Raw genomic sequence first — 18,650 nt, 5'->3', positions numbered from 1 at the left:
AAATCAACCTTTACTTCTCTCATTTCAGACAGGGACTTCCCTTTGTCTTCCCTGATGATGCCCTCCCTCCCAGGGTACCCCTCTGCTTTCTGAGTCACCCATAAATTCTGGAGAACAGGCAGATCTTCCTAAACATTGTCTGCCACAGCAAGATTTCTGGATGTCTATATGATTTTCTGGCAGGGACTAACACAGGCAGAAGGGGGCTGATCACTCAGGCAGACTAACAATACTCTTGATTGAAGGATGGTCCATGCAGAAATATAGAACTCTATTGTGATAGTCGACTATTTCTACAGAAGAGGATCCTTTCCATTATAAAAACAAATTTGTTTTTCTTACCACATTAGGTCATTGTGTATTGAAAATTTCTTTATAGTTCTTTGTATTATACACTTTGTAAACATGGATAATTCATTCATAATTTATTGTGGGATAATATAATCTAATGAGGGATGTTATAGTTTTACTGTCTAAACATAGATTTTTCAAATGCCTTGTATAAATTTCACTCGGTTCATATATTAAATAAGTTTGTGGAATCCTCTAAAAATGTTTCTTAAAAAGCCCATAAATAGAAACAAACATCCTCATTTTTTTCAATAAGTTTTTTTATTGTGAAAATATCATACAGAGGGGTTACAATTACATGTAATAAGTACATTTCTTATCAAGCATTGTTGCTGCCTCCTCTTTCTCCAACCATCCCTGCCCTCCCATCACCACGCCTACTATCGCCTTATTATAGCATTTTGGACATCTCATTGTTTCAATCGGTCAACTGTATCACTAATTAAACAATTTGGTTTTTTCCCTTCTCCTCCCCAAATTATACTAACATCAAATACCGTTAAAACAAGGATTATACCGTGGGGGAGGGTCATAAAAAGCAACAAAACCATCACTTTCTAAATATATTAGAAAGAGTAGAAAGAAAAATAACCGCTTGTGTCCTTATCTTGGGGTTCATTTCACCTAATACCATCTTATCTGACCTTTTCTGTTTGTCTCAGGCATATACTAGTTATTGCAAATAAGGGAAACCCTGGGACCTATGTTTCTTTGGGCCTGGCTTACTTCACTTAATATAATTTTTCCAAGTCTTTCCATTTCCTAACAAATGGGGCAATGTCATTCTTTCTCTGATGGAAGCATAGAATTCCATTGTGGATATTAACCACATTTTCTTGATGCATTATCTACTGAGGGGCATCCGGGTTGGTTCCATATCTTAGCGATGGTAAATAATGCTACAATAAACATAGCTGTGCTGCTAGCTTTAGTATGGTCTTGTTTGTGATCATTCGAGTAAATGCCCAAAAGTGGGATTGCTGGGTCATAGGAGAGCTCCATGTGGAGTCTTTTGAGGAACCTCCACACTACTTTCCAAAGTAGTTGAACAAGTTTACGCTCCCACCAACAATGCAGTAAAGTTCCCTTCCGTCCACATCTTTAATGTTGAAAATCAAAGAGTGGTAGAGCTCTTGCCAAACTTGGGTTTAACACTCAGAATAGTAAGAAAAGAAAGCAAACCGAACAATGGCAAAAAGAACACAATCAACCAAGTGAAGGAATAGATTGTGTAAAGACAGAAAATATTTTGATATACATTTAATAAACTAATTGATATTAAGTGAATAGGAAATGGAATTTTTGTACTAAATTAAATGTACTTACTAAATATTTATGACACTGAATTTCCATTCTAAATTATTCTCTAGTTTAAATTACAGATAAAATCATAATTTCCTTTCTAAAACACTCTCTAGTTTACATTACAAATAAAATCATAATTTCTTTGTAAAACATTCTCTAGGTTAAATTACAGACAAAATCATAGCCAACCCCCAAATAGCCAAACTGGATGCAGAAATATTGATCCCCAGAGCAGGGATGCTGGAATCTTGGGGAGCAGTGAACCTAATTGATAGTTTAACTTCTGAGATGAGATGAGATTCATTGTTGCCTTTGGTTGCAATGAAGATCTCGATGCCATTCTCTACTTTAAAACATTCTGCTTTAAATCCAAATGTTTCTTCAGAGCCAGCCTCCTTAGATGTCAGATCAGCAGCATGGTAAAAATCATGTTGGAGCTCCTGGGAAGACTTACTTCTTATGGTATAGTTGGCAGCTGAAACACAGAAAGGATGGGTCACTGCAGGCACGTTGCCTGGTGGGTACCAATCAGATGCTCACTATTTTTTAGAGAATGCCAGAGACAGCATTTGTCTGGTTATACCATTGTTCTTATTTTAACAAGTACACCAGGTTTTTAAAATGTATTATATGATCACAGAAAATTTTCATTCACTGTCATGAAGCATTGAACCTCCCTCCCTGCCAGAATTTAATTTATACAGAGCTGAATGAGCTTTTTGATTTGGAACAGGGAGCACAGGAATGCTCAAGTGTGCTTTCTTGTGAAGGTGAAAGAAAGTAATATGAGAGGGGAAGAAGTGATATGATGAAGGAACAGAGGAGTGGGAGGAGACCCAAAAGCTGGAGTTTGTACTAAGCTCAGGACCTAGGGCAGACCTTGACTGGTGATCTCCATTACTGGTTTTCTAAGTAATAGAACGTTTTACCTCAACTTTCTCATCTGAAGCTTATCAAACCTGGAAAACATAGATTAAGTCATTCAGCTCTATCAAATATTTATTGAGTATCTACTACTCCACTGGTGAGAATTATAAACAGTAATACATGAAGTAGTTACACAATTAAATACATTAAGAATGAATGTTTGAAATGTTAGCTACAACTATGAATAGTTAAGAAAGAAAGAAGGATGTCTACATAAATGGCTCATCCCGACTGCTTTTAAAACTCTACCAGAGATATGGACATGTAAGTATATTCTAGAGATACCAGTGGCTCATGGTTGTTTCCTAGCTACCCATGAGGCTAAGAGCTGAGCATGTTGGTTTGAAGCTCAGGCAGGAAAGTCTATGAGACTTATCTCTACTAACCAGCAGAAGCTAGAAGTTGAGCTGTGGCTCTAGGGATAGGGTACAAGCCTTGATCAAAGAAGCTCAAACAGTGCTGAATCTCTAGATTCAAGGCCCGGAGCTGGCATCCACTATGAAAAAAAATATCCTGAAGCTAAGTATGGTGGCTTCCATCTGTAATCCCAGCTACTTGGGAAGGGAAGATCAGAAGAATCTTTGCTCAAGACCAGCTGGGGCATAAAGACTCCCATCTTAACAAACATGGTAGAACATACCTGCGATCCATATTATGCAAAAGGTACAGGTAGCAGAATTGTAGTCTTCTGCCAGTCCAAGCAAGAAGTTTAAGACTGTCTAAAAATTAACCAAATCCAAAAGGGCAGACTCAATTGGTAGAGTGCTTGCCTCGTATGCTTAAGACAATCCTTATCCCTAATATAGCAACAGAAATGAAAACTAAACAAAAAAGCTTTTCATGTTTAGAAATTGAATGTTAGGACATCGAATGCCCTTCTTTGAGATGAAGACAATTTTTTATGTTTTGTGAAACGATGACACTATTTTTTAAAAACAAGTTAAGTAACTTTTGGACTGTTTTTTTTTATTTTGATTTTTTGCCAGTCTTGTGGCTTGAACTCTGGACCTGAGCTTCTTTTTGCTGAAGGTACTACCACTTGAGCCACAGCACCACCTCCAGCTTTTATGTGTTTTATGAGCTTTTATGAATGTCTTAGAGACATTCCTGACTGTGCTGGCTTCAGATCAGTCCCTATCCTAGATCTCTGCCTCTTGAGCATCTAGGATTATAGTAGTCATCCATCAGCACCTGGCCTGGCTAAGTTAAGATTAACATGTAGTTTCTCTATACATAGCCTTGGTGGCATACTCTACCATTCTGCACATAAACCTTGTGTTCCACTGAGGGAAGTCTTCTTCCCCCTTTCCCTGCTCTATCCTTTCCCCTTCCTCTCCTTCCTCCCCTAGCTTAACCCAAATATTATGACTAGTGTGAGACATGAGCCTGGTACAAGGATTATCTTTCATTCATCTTTGTAGCAAGCATCTTCTATAGTTCTGGCCTCACACCAGATGATCCGTCCAAAATTTTTCATTGTAATTGAAATGAACCAGTGTAGATGTTAACAAAACATGTGACAACCTATTTTATACTCAACCCAATAGTATGAATATAATTTGGAAACAGAGAAGTTGAATACATAATTATATACTTGACTCTTCCATAGTACATAAAATTTTCCATGTTTGCCACATGCAATGTACAAAAACATGTGACTCATTTCAATTTTAATGCTACTTACCATTTACAACATCTAAAAATCTATCTGGCAGTGTGATTTCTTGCCTGGACAAGAACTTTTAAACTCTATCTACCACTTCCATTGTATTCTATAAAATATCTGGGGTAGATACCATCATTTTTGACAGTATCAGCATCTTTAGGTTCAAATGTAATAGTTACCCAGTAAATACAAATGGCGACTGTTTCTCCCTGGAACAGTAATGATATCAGCAGTTTAGGAGATAGCACAGCACATATGAACACTAGAATTAGACTCCATTCCAACCTTGGCTTAGCTACATGCTAATCTTTCGATATTGAAAACAGTCTAACTGTGATTGCATGTATTCAACTGATATTAGCTGCTATTATTTTATAAAAGAAACTTATCATAATGAAAATATATTTGGTTGGGGAAATTATAGTTGAAACACTAACACTTAGAATACTGGAGTAGGATTGTATTCATCTATTCCATGAGAAAAATAAAATTTTTCTAGAGTTTGAAAGATAATAGTGTTTTATTTTACTTTGTCAGAGTCAGTAAAACAGTTATAAACATTATAACTTTGAAATATGTAGTACAAGCATATATATCTTATGACTTCATCATAGGATCCTCTACGAGATGTTTTAAGTCCAATGTAATTTGAAGCAGATGCCAGTTACCTGCACCATTGTTCCAGAGTCCATCTGCAATCTCTACAATGATTATTACTTCGACATCAAACATAAATACATCCTCTTCCCAGACTTTGGCATGACAAATTCCAAGGTTTATGTATTGTGCTGTATTTTGACTCCTGTAAGCAGCTCCCATTGCTGGAAGTATGGAAGGATTTCTTGCTCCAGTGATCATTGTGACTGATAGTAATTGAGGTTGGGCTTGATTATTTAAAAGTCCGTAAGTCCAAGTACCTCTCTGGAAAAAAAAAGAAAAAACAAAACTTCCTTCAAAGCCTTATTAATATTACTCTTTCCTCCCAGTGGAAGTGGTTCAGACCCGTAATCCTAGCTCCTGCGGAGACTGAGATGTGAGGATTGCAGTTTGAAGCCAGCCAGGGCAGGAATAGCTATAATAAATTTTAATTTCTGATTGTATCAGAAAGAAAGAGAGGATTGATACCATGGACCAAGTAGAACAGTGCCAGTCTTGGGCAAAAAAGAGCTCAGGGGCAGCGCCTAAGAATGAGCAACAAACTCTCTCTCTCCTTGGGATATAAACTGATTTAAAAATACAAAGAGCTTATATATATATATATATATATATATATATATATATACATACATATGTACATATATATGTATATGCATATATGTGCAAGTATACATATACATGTACATATATATGTTGTTGTATGCATGTAATTTATATGTATATATATAAGTGTGTATAATTTTGAGGATAGAAATTGTTTTCATCTATACTAGATAACTTTCTTTTTCCAAACTACACCACCCAGCTCTAATAGCTATTGGAAAGCTGATTTTACAAAGTAGTAAATAACATGAATGTGAATTATTACATATTCCATTCATTTTTATGGCAGATGAGCTGTTTTAATTTTAATATTGACAATACACAAGACAAAATCATATTTATAAAGTAGTAATTAATAAAAACAAAGTGAAAATGAAAGAATAGAATTACCTCTGCAATGCCCGGTATTCGAAGATGGGAAGTTCGACTATTTTGCTTATGTTCTTTGAAATCTGAGGTATCATATTCTTTTCCTTTGGGATCTTGGAGAATAATTAGTGGTTTTTGCATTGTCCAGGTAACAACAAACAATGTGTCATTTCCAGTGGTGCTGTCCACAGACACTGTGCCATTGGCCCATGTCTTCCCTGTGACATTCAAGGCTTTGCTTTCCAACTGTTACATCAGTAAAAGGAAACACGTAAAACCAATTTGTTATTAATTTTGACAATGTGTGGGCTTGTACTGAGGGACACAAACTTGTTAGGCTGGTGCTCTGCCCCTGAACTACACTTCCAGTATTTGTTTGTTTGTTTTTGTCTGTTGGGATTGGGGAATTCTGGGCCTGGGTGCTATTCCTGAGCTCTTCTCAAGGCTTATGCTCTACCATTTTGAGACACAGTGCCACTTGTGGTTTTCTGGTGGTTAATTATCGATAAGGGTCTCATGGAACCAGGTGCTGGTGGCTCACGCCTGTAATCCTAACTACTCAGGAGGCTGAGATCTGAGGATTGTGGTTCAAAGCCAGCCCGGGCAGGAAAGACCATGAGACTCTTATCTCCAATAAACCACTAGAAAACCAGAAGTGGCACGGTAACTCAAGTGATAGAATGCTCACCTTGAGCTGAAGAGGTGAGGGACAGCACCCAGGCCCAGAGATCAAGCCCCACAACTGACAAAAATAAAAAAGAAAGAAAGAAAGAAAAAAAAGAGTCTCATGTAATTTCCTGGTCTGGCTTGCTTTGGACTCTGGTCCTCATATCTCAGCCTGATGAAGATGACAGGCATAATGCATATGTCTAATTGGCTTCAATTCCATGTTTGGCACTTACTATATGACTGCACAAACCATTTTGTTTCTTTCATTTCTAGGATAAGAGTAAAAATCCTTGCTCTTGACTATATGCTAAAATTAAAATAGTTTCTATTGTACTGACAAACTCTGAGGCTTAAACATAGATACTAATTAAAGTCCCTGAGAAAAGCTTTCTTTCTATTAGCTTAACTAGTGGAAAAAATATTAAGAGTTTGGCCTTTTAATTATTCAATAAAGGAATGATTACTAATAATGCATAATTAAATCATAAAACAAAACAGATTGAATACTGGCAGTTTGGATCAGTTTAACACAAATGATGAATACTGTCCAAACAAATTTAGGAAGTTGTAATGGTCTGAGTATTTTATATGTGGATATAGTTATAAAAATAAAAATATTTGAGTTAAAAGTTTTCTCTTACCTTAATGTTCTGAATGAGTTTTTCATCTTCTGTTACATAGGGGTTAATTGAAATGACAATGCCTTCATATGCATTGTCAGGTAACTTTACCATTGAGCATTTTACCTCTGCCAAGAGATGCAGAGCTAGGCATAGAATGCCCCTCAGACTGAACATCATTTCTGCCCAGGCTACAGACAGAAATGCAAGGAGGGTATTTATATATCTGCCTATTAGTTTAGGCACTTGAATCAAGACCAAACTATTTGCATAAACTTGACATGGTAAAATACACTAAAATGTGTAGTTGAACTTCCTTATTCATTCTAAAGATGTAGTTTTGAGGGGGCTGGGAAGGTGGCTCAGTGGTAGAGAGCTTGCCTTGCATGCCTGAGGCCCTGGGTTCGATTCCTCAGCACCACATAAGCAAAAAGAAAAAAGTGTCGAGTGGCGCTGTGGCTCAAGTGGTAGAGCACTAGCCTTGAGCTGAAGAACTGAGGGACAGTGCCCAGGCCCAAAGTTCAGGACCCACGAGTGGACCAAAAAAAAAAAAAAAGTTGTAGTTATGAACTAGCAGCAGGGATTATGCTAAACATCCTTAGCATACTCTGTATAGATAGTCAAGCTCATAGTAGTGAGTGGTTATCCTTGTTACTATCAAATGTGACCTCAGGATCTCCTTACAGAAAAGCTCTTCAGGGAGAGGCAAGAAGTGGTAGTGAATTAAGGGCTTGATTTTATTTTTAATTTTAGTTTATTGTGAAGGTGATGTATTGAGGGGTTACAGCTGAGGTTCAGTAGGAAAAGATTTACCTTCTGTGATTAGTACTTGTTTTTTTTTTCAGTTAAATAACACCGAGTGCTTAAGTTTATTCATAACTTAGGAAATTAATATGCTTCAGATAAGTTTCCTTTCATTCTTTTAAATTTTTTTTGATTGAACACAAATGGTCCTTAGCTTGAACTTGTTGTACAATGGCATTGTGAGCTGGTTCAAAAGTTAGAAAAATATAAACCCTACTCTTTCTTGCTTTGGTCACTTAATACTAAGGGGATTATTTTTGGGAAGAGTTATGTAGTTCATTCTTTAGGCTTTTTCTTTAGTTTTGCTCTTAGAATAATTTGTACTTATAGTAGCTCTAAATCTATGGATCAGATCTACAAGGTTTTCATACAAGGTCTTAATATTATACGTTAGTGGTAAGCATTATATGTATAAAATCAATACAAGCTTGTTATTCACTTTGATAATTAAAATTTCTGTTTTAATTCTTTTATTTTGTCATCATGTAAATACAATCTCCCAATGTTTTATGGCAAGTCCCCCTGTATGCTTAAGACTAGAGGTAGAACTGTCTGGCACACTGAAACCATAGGCTTTTTGGAATGCTCTTTCATTTTTTCTTGCTGTGCCCTTGCAGCTCCAGCCTAAGAGCAGCCTCATCTGTAAAAATGTACTAAGCCATCCACATGAAAAGTAGTATATATTTCCTTTGAACTTGTTTGTGCCTAACATCTGCATTGCTCTTGTAATTTACTATTTCATTACTAGTACTTGGGAGCCTTGTGCTGCTAGGTAAACTACTGCTTGACTCATCCTCCCAGTCCTTTTTACTTTAGCTATCTTTCAGAGAGAGTCTTTCAATTTCATTCCACCCAGGCTTGGACTGCAGTCCTGTGTCGCTATCATTATTGGTGTGAGCCCCCACATCCAGTCTTGCTTTTGTTATAATTCATATGCATAGTAGCTTGTTTCCTTTCTTGGAGGGAGAATTTTTTTTCTGAGTTTAATCTTTCTCAATCTTAGCTTCTTTAACTATGAAATGAAATAAAAACTAGAAGGACTGTTGGGCAGTTTAAATACAAGAACATGGGGAAAATACTTGTAAATGCTGGTGCATATGAGACTCACAATGAATGCTTACTGAGATTGGAGAAAACTCAAACTGTGTAATTCCTTAGAAAGTCTAACTCACAGTTCAAGCAGGAAACCTGTATTTGAAAGGGGTAAGATGGGCTCAATGGAAGGGTGGGTAGATGAATGAAGAGAGGATGGGGGAGAATACAGTCACAAGGGTCAAAACAAATCCTCCAAACTTGTGCAAAGTGAGGGAAGGTGGCCTGTTGAGAGGGAAGGGTGAGAACATTGAAAGGAGGCTGACACTGATCAATATGCATTGTGTCCATAAACTGCTTTGCTGAATGGAAACTCCTTTGTACAATTATTTAAAGATGATAAAAATGCATATTAAAATAGATGCTTTTCCTTGTTTCTTTTATATGAAAAAAATATGAAAGCATTTAGGTGCCCCATCCAATGCTCTACTCTTGAGCAAATACAGGATGATTACATATAACATTACTGATGGAGAAATTAAAATCACTTCTGTAGATTAGAATTGTTGAAAAAAAGAAGAAAAACCCAACAACACAAGATAGGGCAAGAACAATTTGATAGGAAAGTTAAAATCTCATCAGTAGAGAGCCAAACTTAGGTAACAATTTATGGTGAAGGGATTCCGGAAGGTTTTGGGAGCAGGTCATTCTTTGGGAGATTGAGGAATGGAGAGCTTATACTTTCCAAAAAGGAAACCTTTGGTATTGAATCTCAGGACATTCTGACTGGGGTAAGGGGGAATCTCAGTGTGGTTTTGAGTTGCATTTCTTTTCTGGCCAGGGATGTTGCTTATCTAATTTGTGGAAGGGAAAGGGAATCATAGAAACAGCAGGACAAAGGAAGAACTAATGCAACAATGTAGTCACTAGGCACTATGTTGGAAATGAACTTCACAACTGGGAGGGTGGGAATCGAAGTGAGAAGTTATAAGCAGGGGAAAATAAGGAAAGGGGTAACAGTGTTTTTAAAAAAAAATGTACTCATTCAAAGCAGACACTCTGAAAACATTACAAGACGGAATAGGAGAAATCTTAGGCCTCCTTGGCACAGGCCGAAATTTTCTTAATAGAGACCCAGACACAACAAAGCAAAGAAAGATTGGACAAATGGGATTGCATGGAATTGCAGAACTTCTGCATGGCAAAGGACATAGCTAGCAAGATCAGTAGAAAGCCAACTATAAAAGAAATGCAAATCAAAACAACATTGAGATACCATCTCACTCCAGTTAGAATGGCTAAAATCAAGAACTCTAATTAAACAACAGATGCTGGAGGGGATGTGGACAGAAGGGAACCTTACTACATTGTTGGTGGGAGTGTAAACTTGTTCAAACACTTTGGAAAGCAGTATGGAGGTTCCTCAAAAGACTCCACATAGAGCGCCCCTATGACCCAGTAATCCCACTTTTGGGCATTTACCCAAATGTTTACAAACAAGACCACACTAAAGATACCAGCATGACTATGTTTATTGCAGCATTATTTACTATAGCTAAGATGCCCTTCAGTAGATGAATGGATCAAGAAAATGTGGTATATACCCACAATGGAATTCTATGCCTCCATCAAAAATAATGACATTGCCCCATTTGTTAGGAAATGGAAAGGCTTGGAAAAAATTATATTAAGTGAAGTAAGCCAGGCCCAAAGAAACATAGGTCCCATGGTTTCCCTTATTTGCAATATCTAGTATATACCTGAGTCAAGCAGAAAAGGTGAGATAAGGTGATCTTAGGGAAATGAACCCTAAGATATGTATTCAATTTTTTTTTCTTTCATGGGATTGTTTCTAACACATTTATAAGATTATTTCTTTGTTGCTTTGTATGTCCCTCTCCCACAGTATAAGCCCTGCTTTCACTGTATTTGATGTCGTTATAATTTGTTGAGGGAAAGGGGAAAAACAAATCACTTAAATAGGGATACAAGTGGACCCATTGCAACAATGAGATGTACAAGTCCTTATGTCAAAATCGAACTTTACAACTTTGGTGGGGAGGGTGTTTTTCCCCTTCTCCTCCAGAAATTATACCGACATCAAATATAGTGAAAGCATGGATTATACTGTGGGGGAGGGACATACAAAGCAACAAAGAAATAATCTTATAAATGTGTTAGAAACAAATGCATGAAAGGAAAAAACATTTAAATACATATCTAAGGGTTCATTTTCCTAACATCACCTTATCTGACCTTTTCTGCTTGACTCAGACATATACTAGATATTGCAAATAAGGGAAACAATGGGACCTATGTTTCTTTGGGCCTGGCTTACTTCACTTAATATAATTTTTTCCAAGCCTTTCCTTTTCCTAACAAATGGGGCAATGTCATTCTTTCTGATGGAGCCATAGAATTTCATTGTGTATATATACCACATTTTCTTGATGCATTCATCTACTGAGGGGCATCTGGGTTGGTTCCATATCTTAGCTATGGTAAATAATGCTGCAGTAAACAAAGTTGTGCTGGTAGCTTTAGTGTGGTCTTGTTTGTGAACATTTGGGTAAATGCCCAAAAGTGGGATTGCTAGGTCATAGGGGAGCTCTATGTGAAGTCTTTTGAGGAACCTCCATACTGCTTTCCAAAGTGGTTGAACAAGTTTACACTCCCACCAACAATGAAGTAAGGTTCCCTTCTGTCCACATCCCCTCCACCATCTGTTGTTGTTAGAGTTCTTGATTTTTGCCATTCTAACTGGGGTGAGGTGGTATCTCAATGGTGTTTTGATTTGCATTTCTTTTATGGCTAGGGAGGTTGAGCATTTCTTCATGTGTCTATTGGCCATCCTTCTTTCTTCTTCAAAGAAGTTTCTGTTTAAGTCATTAGCCTACTTATTTATTAGGCAGTTGTTTCTTTGAGGAATTGTTGTTGGGGGATTTAATGTTTTGAGTTCCAAGTATATTTTAGATATGAGACCCTTGTCCGCTGTATGGCTAGTGAAGATCTTCTCCCAATTCGAGGGCTTTCTATTGATCTTGCTAGCTATGTCCTTTGCCAGGCAGAAAGAGCTTACATTTTTTTAAGCATACTCTTTTTCCACCCTTTTTCTTTTTTTCTTCTTAGCAATGCTAGTAATCAATTCCAGAGCCTTATGCATGCTAGATAAGTACTTCCCCTGAGCCATACCCCAGCCCTCAGTCTGTTTTCAAATATATACCATTTATAGTACTTTTGAAAAGGATGATGAGAGAGTATAGGCTTGAAAAATATTTGGAAAGTAGCTTCTTTGATAAACAGTAGTCATCAATAGAAGAGTCTAGAGAAAGTGAATTGTTGAGATTTAGGATAGGAACACATGGCCTTGCACTTACTAAACAAGTGATTTAACACTTGAGCCAGGCTTCTAGACTATTACCATTAATTTTGTATCAGACAAAAGAATTTCTATCTTGTTTCAAGATGAGTCATTTTAAATTGAAGTGGACAAAAGCTGTAAAAATCATATTGTCACAATATTCTAGAATGTAGTCTTCAACTAAGTTGTCTTACATGTATGTGTGTCCTTTTCTTTTCTTTTCTTTTTTTCAATTTTTTTGCTTGCTTGCTTCCAATCTTCCTTCCTTTTTTTCTTCCCTCCTCCCTTCCTTCCTTCGTTCCTTGCACTTGTGGAGCTTTAACTCAGGGTGCTATACCCGAGCTCTTTTCCTCAAGGCTGGATCTCCACCACTTTGAGCCACAGCTCCACTTCCAGTTTTTGAGTGGTTAATTGGAGGTAAGAATCTCACAGGTAGTTTTCTGCTCAGGCTGCCCTCCAACAGACACCCAAAATCTCAGCCTCCCAAGTAGCAAGGATTACAGGTACAAGCCACTAGTACTGGGATTTAAGTGGTTCTTATTGACATGATTCCTTCATTTCTCCCTGGATCATCTTCCTGAATGATGAAAAGATTTACTAGATGAAAAGATATAATATGACAAGCATGCAAGTATTGTAGCAACAGCCCATTGGTTTATATAGTTAAATTGTCTTCAGAAAAGCAAAATACAAGCATGTGATCTAAACAAGGAAATATTCAAGGCTTACCTGTGGATATGGTTCACTAATTCAGAGATTTATGAGCTAACACACCCACTGATACAAGCATCCTTAAATGTCATAGTTAATTCCTGTAGAGATTATTCTGGAACTATCAATTACATAATCTTGCAACTAACAAAAACAGTGGACTGTCATGGCATCTTCATTTCCTTGTTGACACTCTCTTAGAATTCTCTTTATTACTTCTCTCTTTTTTCTTTTGTTTCTTTATCTTTTCTGTTTTGCTACTGGCATCCAACCTAGGACACTGCACTTGCTAGGCAAGCCATTGCCACTAGATACATTGCAGCCCTGGTTGGTCTTCTGGTGTCGTTTCATAACATATAAATTTTTCACCTATGATTTCTTTCTTACTGCTGCTTTTTATCTCATAACTTTGGAAAGTCACTATATTTGCTGCCAGTCAACAAGCCCCAAATTTGATAATATTGTCTTCAGTTTTCTTATCTATTTAGTTACTCATTCACAAAAATACTGTAATAAACATTAGCCCTGTGTCAAATACTCTGATGATGTTACAGTTGTAACTTTCTTCAAGGTACTGATAAATGACCTTGCAAGTAGTAATTATCTTCATTGATTTTTCTGCTACTCTTTAAACATGCTTAAGCATTATTTCAATTCTCATAATACTATACTCAACTTTTATTGTTGCTATACAGGGGTTTCAACTAAGGACTTCATGTTTGCTAGGCAAGCAGTCTACAAATAGAGCCAGACCTCTAGTCTTCTTTGCTTTTGGGGTTTATTTTATTTTGCTTTGATTTTATTGACAAGGTAATGTAGAGAGGGGTTACTGTTATATAGGTAGAGAGTACATTTCTTGTCTAACTTGTTACCCTCTCCTGAATTTTTCTCCCTTTTAGCCTCCTTCCCAATCCCCCCACTGCATGCTATTGGTTTTATAAGGTCCTTTGCTTTTGGCTAAGATGGGCCTTGTTTTATGGCTTTTATTTCCACTTCTAATAAATTTACTCTGTTTACCTTACACATTTTTCTGCCTTTTAATTCTTTAGTGGGTATAGGAAACAAATCCATCCTTCTAGTTGGTATCAATAAAAAGAATATTTCACCCAGTTTGACAGAATGGGTTTAGTAATGCTAGATCAAGGAAATACCAAACTAAAAAAATGAGATTGAGCAATAGCTGGTTAGTTCAAGTCATATTTCTCCTAAGGGTAAAAGCAGAGACTTCCCTGTAGCCTACACATTTTAAAACAATTCTCTTTATTTTTATGACTGAGAGTGGAACTCAAACGCAGTACCTGATTCTTTTGCTCTTTGATTAATACTCTACCAACTAAGTCACGCCTGTAACCCCATGATTACACTTCTGATGATTTTGGATTTTAGGAGAAACTGTTCTGTTGGGAATTTTACTTGTTTTGCTTATCATGTGACTTTCTGTTAGATTTGGTCTGCTAGGGCTTAATTCAGGATTCTAGTCCAAAAATCAATGTTTGTTTGTTTTTTCCTATCACTTCAGCAGCTGTTAAATTTGAGGATTAATGAAGAGGAGAAGGAGATCAAAGTTTGTAATATCAGTGCAAAGTAAGATATGATTCAGGTCCTTGTCTTCAGAGTGACTCAGGTGTTTCTGACTAAAGATACTGTATTTCCTCCTTGTTACTTGTGCTTTGACTATCAGGTTGTTACTGGTCCCATTTTGTGGTCATCTGGTCAGTTGTGGGACTGATTCATTACAGCTGGTACTTGGGAAGGTAAATATTTATTGAGCCTGGTGACAGGCATTGGGGCTATCATGATACATAGGAGATTACTTCTGATTGTTAAGAATCCTACCCTCTAGAGATAAACAAAGACAAATAAATGTCAAGGATGTGAGGAGTTTCGTGTGCACCAGGAGTAAGAACTAGTTGTTAGATGAGGTTAGATTAATGTAACTTAGTGGAGGCAAGAGATGGTGGTAGTGGTGTCGGGTGTCACCTATACTAAAACGTGAGAATAAGCATGCATTATCCAGACAAGTGTAGGCTGTGGAAATGGAGGCATAATTGAGGAGAGGCCTCATGGAGAATGAGAAGAGCCTCCCAGGCTCCAAGCTCCTGTTATATATTCAGAGCACTAGGGGCATTCAGGAAGGGTGGAGCTACAGATGGCATCAGGAATTGAGAGACCTGAAACTGGAGGGCTGAACTGGAAGAAATACTTTAAGGGGATTATCAGTTACTTAGACATGGTCAGAGTGCAAAGGAGAGTCACTGATTTTTAGAGAGGAAAAGGACAGAACTAGATTGAATTTTAGAAAAGACTTGGACTATAAGGTCAATAGTGGTCACAAGCAGAACTGGATTTTTAGCACTGATTTTTTTTTTTTTTTTGGCACACAAGTTGTTAAACAGTACCCATCTAGGGTCCTAAAAACTGAGTTAAGACTGGATATTAGACTCTACTCTTTGTACTCAAGAGCCTCCAGGTAGGACATACCTCAAACAGGAGTTCATAGTTGAACTTTTTGGGGAGTTGTTTTATGGAGAATCCAGGTTAGAAATGATGGGTGTGAACTGGGGAGGCAGACATACTGCGGGTGTTTTAAGATATTAAGAATGGTCTGGACTTGGTAACTGATGGGGTTTAGAGAATAAAGTGACAAGAATAGGAAAGTCTGTGTCATTTTATGAATGTGTTAGTATATTCAGCATTCAGTGCTTTTGTTTCTCTCCTTATTTTCTCTCCTCAAGGTCCAGTTCTTTGTTGCATAACTTATTCTGCAGGGAAACTTGGAGAGGGACTTCTGTTAAATAGTAAACAAGTGCATTTGGGAGTCAGGAAACTATATGAAAAGTGATGCCAAGAGGGACATCCTTTCTATCTGAGTGTGGAGGTGGGATGGAGGTGAGCAGGAGGATTAGGATTTTAAGAGAGCATGTTGTTCTTAGAAGAGAGAGGAGGGAGACAAAAGGTTAGAATCTCAAATGAAAGAAAAGAGCATGATGTTCCTAGTAAGAGCATCGACACATAAAACAGTATGGGCTTTGGGGGAAATCATGTGTCTGTGACGGATTTCAACTGTGGTATAGAGGGAATGATGCCATAGAAAAGAGGAGGTAGAGGTAAAATCCTGATAATGTGCTCATTTATCTCACAAATTTTTGTGTGTTTACTCTGCTGTGGTACCTGACATATAAGGGATCAATTGAACTGGCCATATCTCTTTCACTGAGATATGTTGAAGTAGTTCAGTCTAAGTCAAGTTGAGCTATATTGTGTAGTTTTTACCAAATTACTTTGAAGTTATTGTGGGACTTGGCTTGGGAAGGATACACTGAAGACAGAAAAACCAACTATGGCTAAATTTTTCAGCAGTATGCATTAGTGTCAGCCTGAGGCACTATTATTGAAGAGAGTAGAGTTGTCTCTCCACACAGGGTACCTTTCTTCCTTCCTAGGATGGCTTACTTACTATTTTCTAAATTTGCTGCCAAAGGTAATAGAACTAAGCTTCCTTTCCCAAATCTAGTATTTTTTGACCTAGTCGATGGACTGTTAGATCCTGTGGCTTAATTTGAATGCTCATGGCAGCACTTCACTTTTGAGGTGCTATTGCTAGTTTTCCTTCAGTATTTACTGACAGGGCTAGCACTGCCATATATGTTGATGTGCAGAGCACTGTGCTGAGAAGAGCTCTGAAGATGGTTTAATTTTTGTCATTTCTGTCTTGAAACCCTAATTAATGTTTAAACAAAAGCCTCTCATTTTCATTGTGTATTGGAAAATATAAATTGGATAGCCTGTTCTAACTACAAGTATGTCATTTAGTTTTCTTATTCTTCCTAATTCATGACCATGTACTTAATGTCCACAGACATTAGGGAATTAAATCAAGGCCTGCTCTAGGGAAAAACAGCCTGCTCATGCTTCTGACCTGAACACTGGAACATCTGGAAGGGATGTAACCAGATTGGCAGAATTTGCCTTACAAGTATGAGGTGAATAGGTAAGAAGGACCCAGGCAAAACACTTCTGTTGACAACAATGAACTTCAGTCCTTCATTCTCCTCTGAACACATAACAGGCCAGGTGTTCAACCCTCACTCTTTCCCTATATTTTCTTTGTATCTACCATTCTAAGGCATTAGAACTGGCTGACCATGTATGGGTCTGCCAGAAGAACCAGCAATGCCAATAGATCTTCTGTTTCAACAGCACAGTCCCAGTACCCTAAGTCATAGCTCCTTTTTGTCAGCATGTCATGAGACAAAGTCATATCTTCTTAGTCACCAGAAAGCTAATACTTACTTCCTCTTCCCTTGTTCTTATTGATATTCTTTTCAATTTAAACTATAAAAGCCAGGTCAAAGAGTCTAGTCTATGTTGAAAGACTTAAAAAGGATCCACAAGGATCATTTATGTGTTTTTGATTTGGGCTTACTTCCAAATCATCAAATAAGTCCTGTTAAGACTACTTGAAATACGAATGTAAGTGATCATATGTGTTGTTTTTCTCCAGTTCTCTGGTTTGCTAAATTGTGATCCTAACAATCTTTGTGTACCGTGTAGGAAAACAATCAATATGAAGTAAAGGAAAGCCATATACTTGTAAACTTGGATTCAGAAGAAGCTGTGAATTTAGTCTCTCAAGTAAATATGCACTTCTCAACCTACACCTCCTTGTCAATTGGTCTTAACAATATGGTTGTGCCCCAAGGCTAGGGCGCTGAGTAATGAATTAAAATGTGTGGAGGTTTTTTTTTTTTTTTTTTTTTTCTGTAAAAGGCAATAGACAGTACCATCAGTAGTTTTTCCTAAGATGAAAATGAAAATGCATGGGTAGTTATGGCTTTCTAAGGGAAAAGAAATAGATATTTATTTTGAACTGAGGTCAGGAGTCCCTAAGGTTTGAAGGTGGCATTTTATTTTTTAAATTGTTATATTTCATGTCCACAAATTTCAGTAAATGTGACATTAATTATTTTGATGTGTGATTGGAAATATTAGACAGGGATGACTATCAATTTATATTTGTAGAAGAGTCATCCCTGAAATATTGTTTTATACTTTATACTTTATTTTTACTACTTAGACAGTTTTAACTGCTTGATGAAGTTTGATATGGCAAAAAGTTTCAAAGTGGTTTTTATTCATTTTTTTACTTTTTTTGGTGAATATTGAGCTTGAATTGTGAGCTTAAAGACTTGTGCTACCACCATTTTTTTTTCTTTTATATTTGTATGTAATCTGAGCTGTGGTTCTTATGCATACGTAAAATGCCAAGGTAAGCCTATCTTGATTCTTCCATTGGAATGCTTAATATCACTAACTGTTTACATTTGACTGTGAAGATATTTACAGTGCAAAGCTCTGGTAGCTCTTGCCTGTCATCCTAGCTACTCCGTAGGCTGATATCTGAGGATCACGGTTCTTAGCTAGCCCAGACAGGAAAGTCTATGAGACTCTTATCTCCAATAAACCACTAGAAAACCAGAAGTGGCGCTGTGGCTCTAGCAATAGAGCGCTCACCTTGAGCTAAAGAGCCCAGGGACAGCGCCCATGTCCAGAGTTCAAGCCCCACAACTGACAA

General features: G+C 37.2%; 1 protein-coding gene across 1 annotated transcript in view; it reads right to left on the bottom strand.

Moving 5' to 3' along the window:
• Positions 1-1,817: 1,817 nt before the first annotated feature.
• LOC122118339 (calcium-activated chloride channel regulator 1-like) overlaps positions 1,818-18,650 on the bottom strand; it is a 38,941-nt gene continuing 22,108 nt past the window's right edge. Inside the window, exon 7 of the mRNA XM_042692299.1 lies at positions 1,818-2,131. Within this exon, the coding sequence (XP_042548233.1) occupies positions 1,818-2,131 (314 nt within the window). The remainder of the gene's footprint in view (positions 2,132-18,650) is intronic.

The sequence above is a fragment of the Dipodomys spectabilis genome, unplaced genomic scaffold (genome assembly GCF_019054845.1).
Source record: "Dipodomys spectabilis isolate Male_0828 unplaced genomic scaffold, ASM1905484v1 ptg000148l, whole genome shotgun sequence".
NCBI classification, from domain to species: domain Eukaryota; kingdom Metazoa; phylum Chordata; class Mammalia; order Rodentia; family Heteromyidae; genus Dipodomys; species Dipodomys spectabilis.
This window is presented reverse-complemented; position numbering and strand designations above follow the sequence as displayed.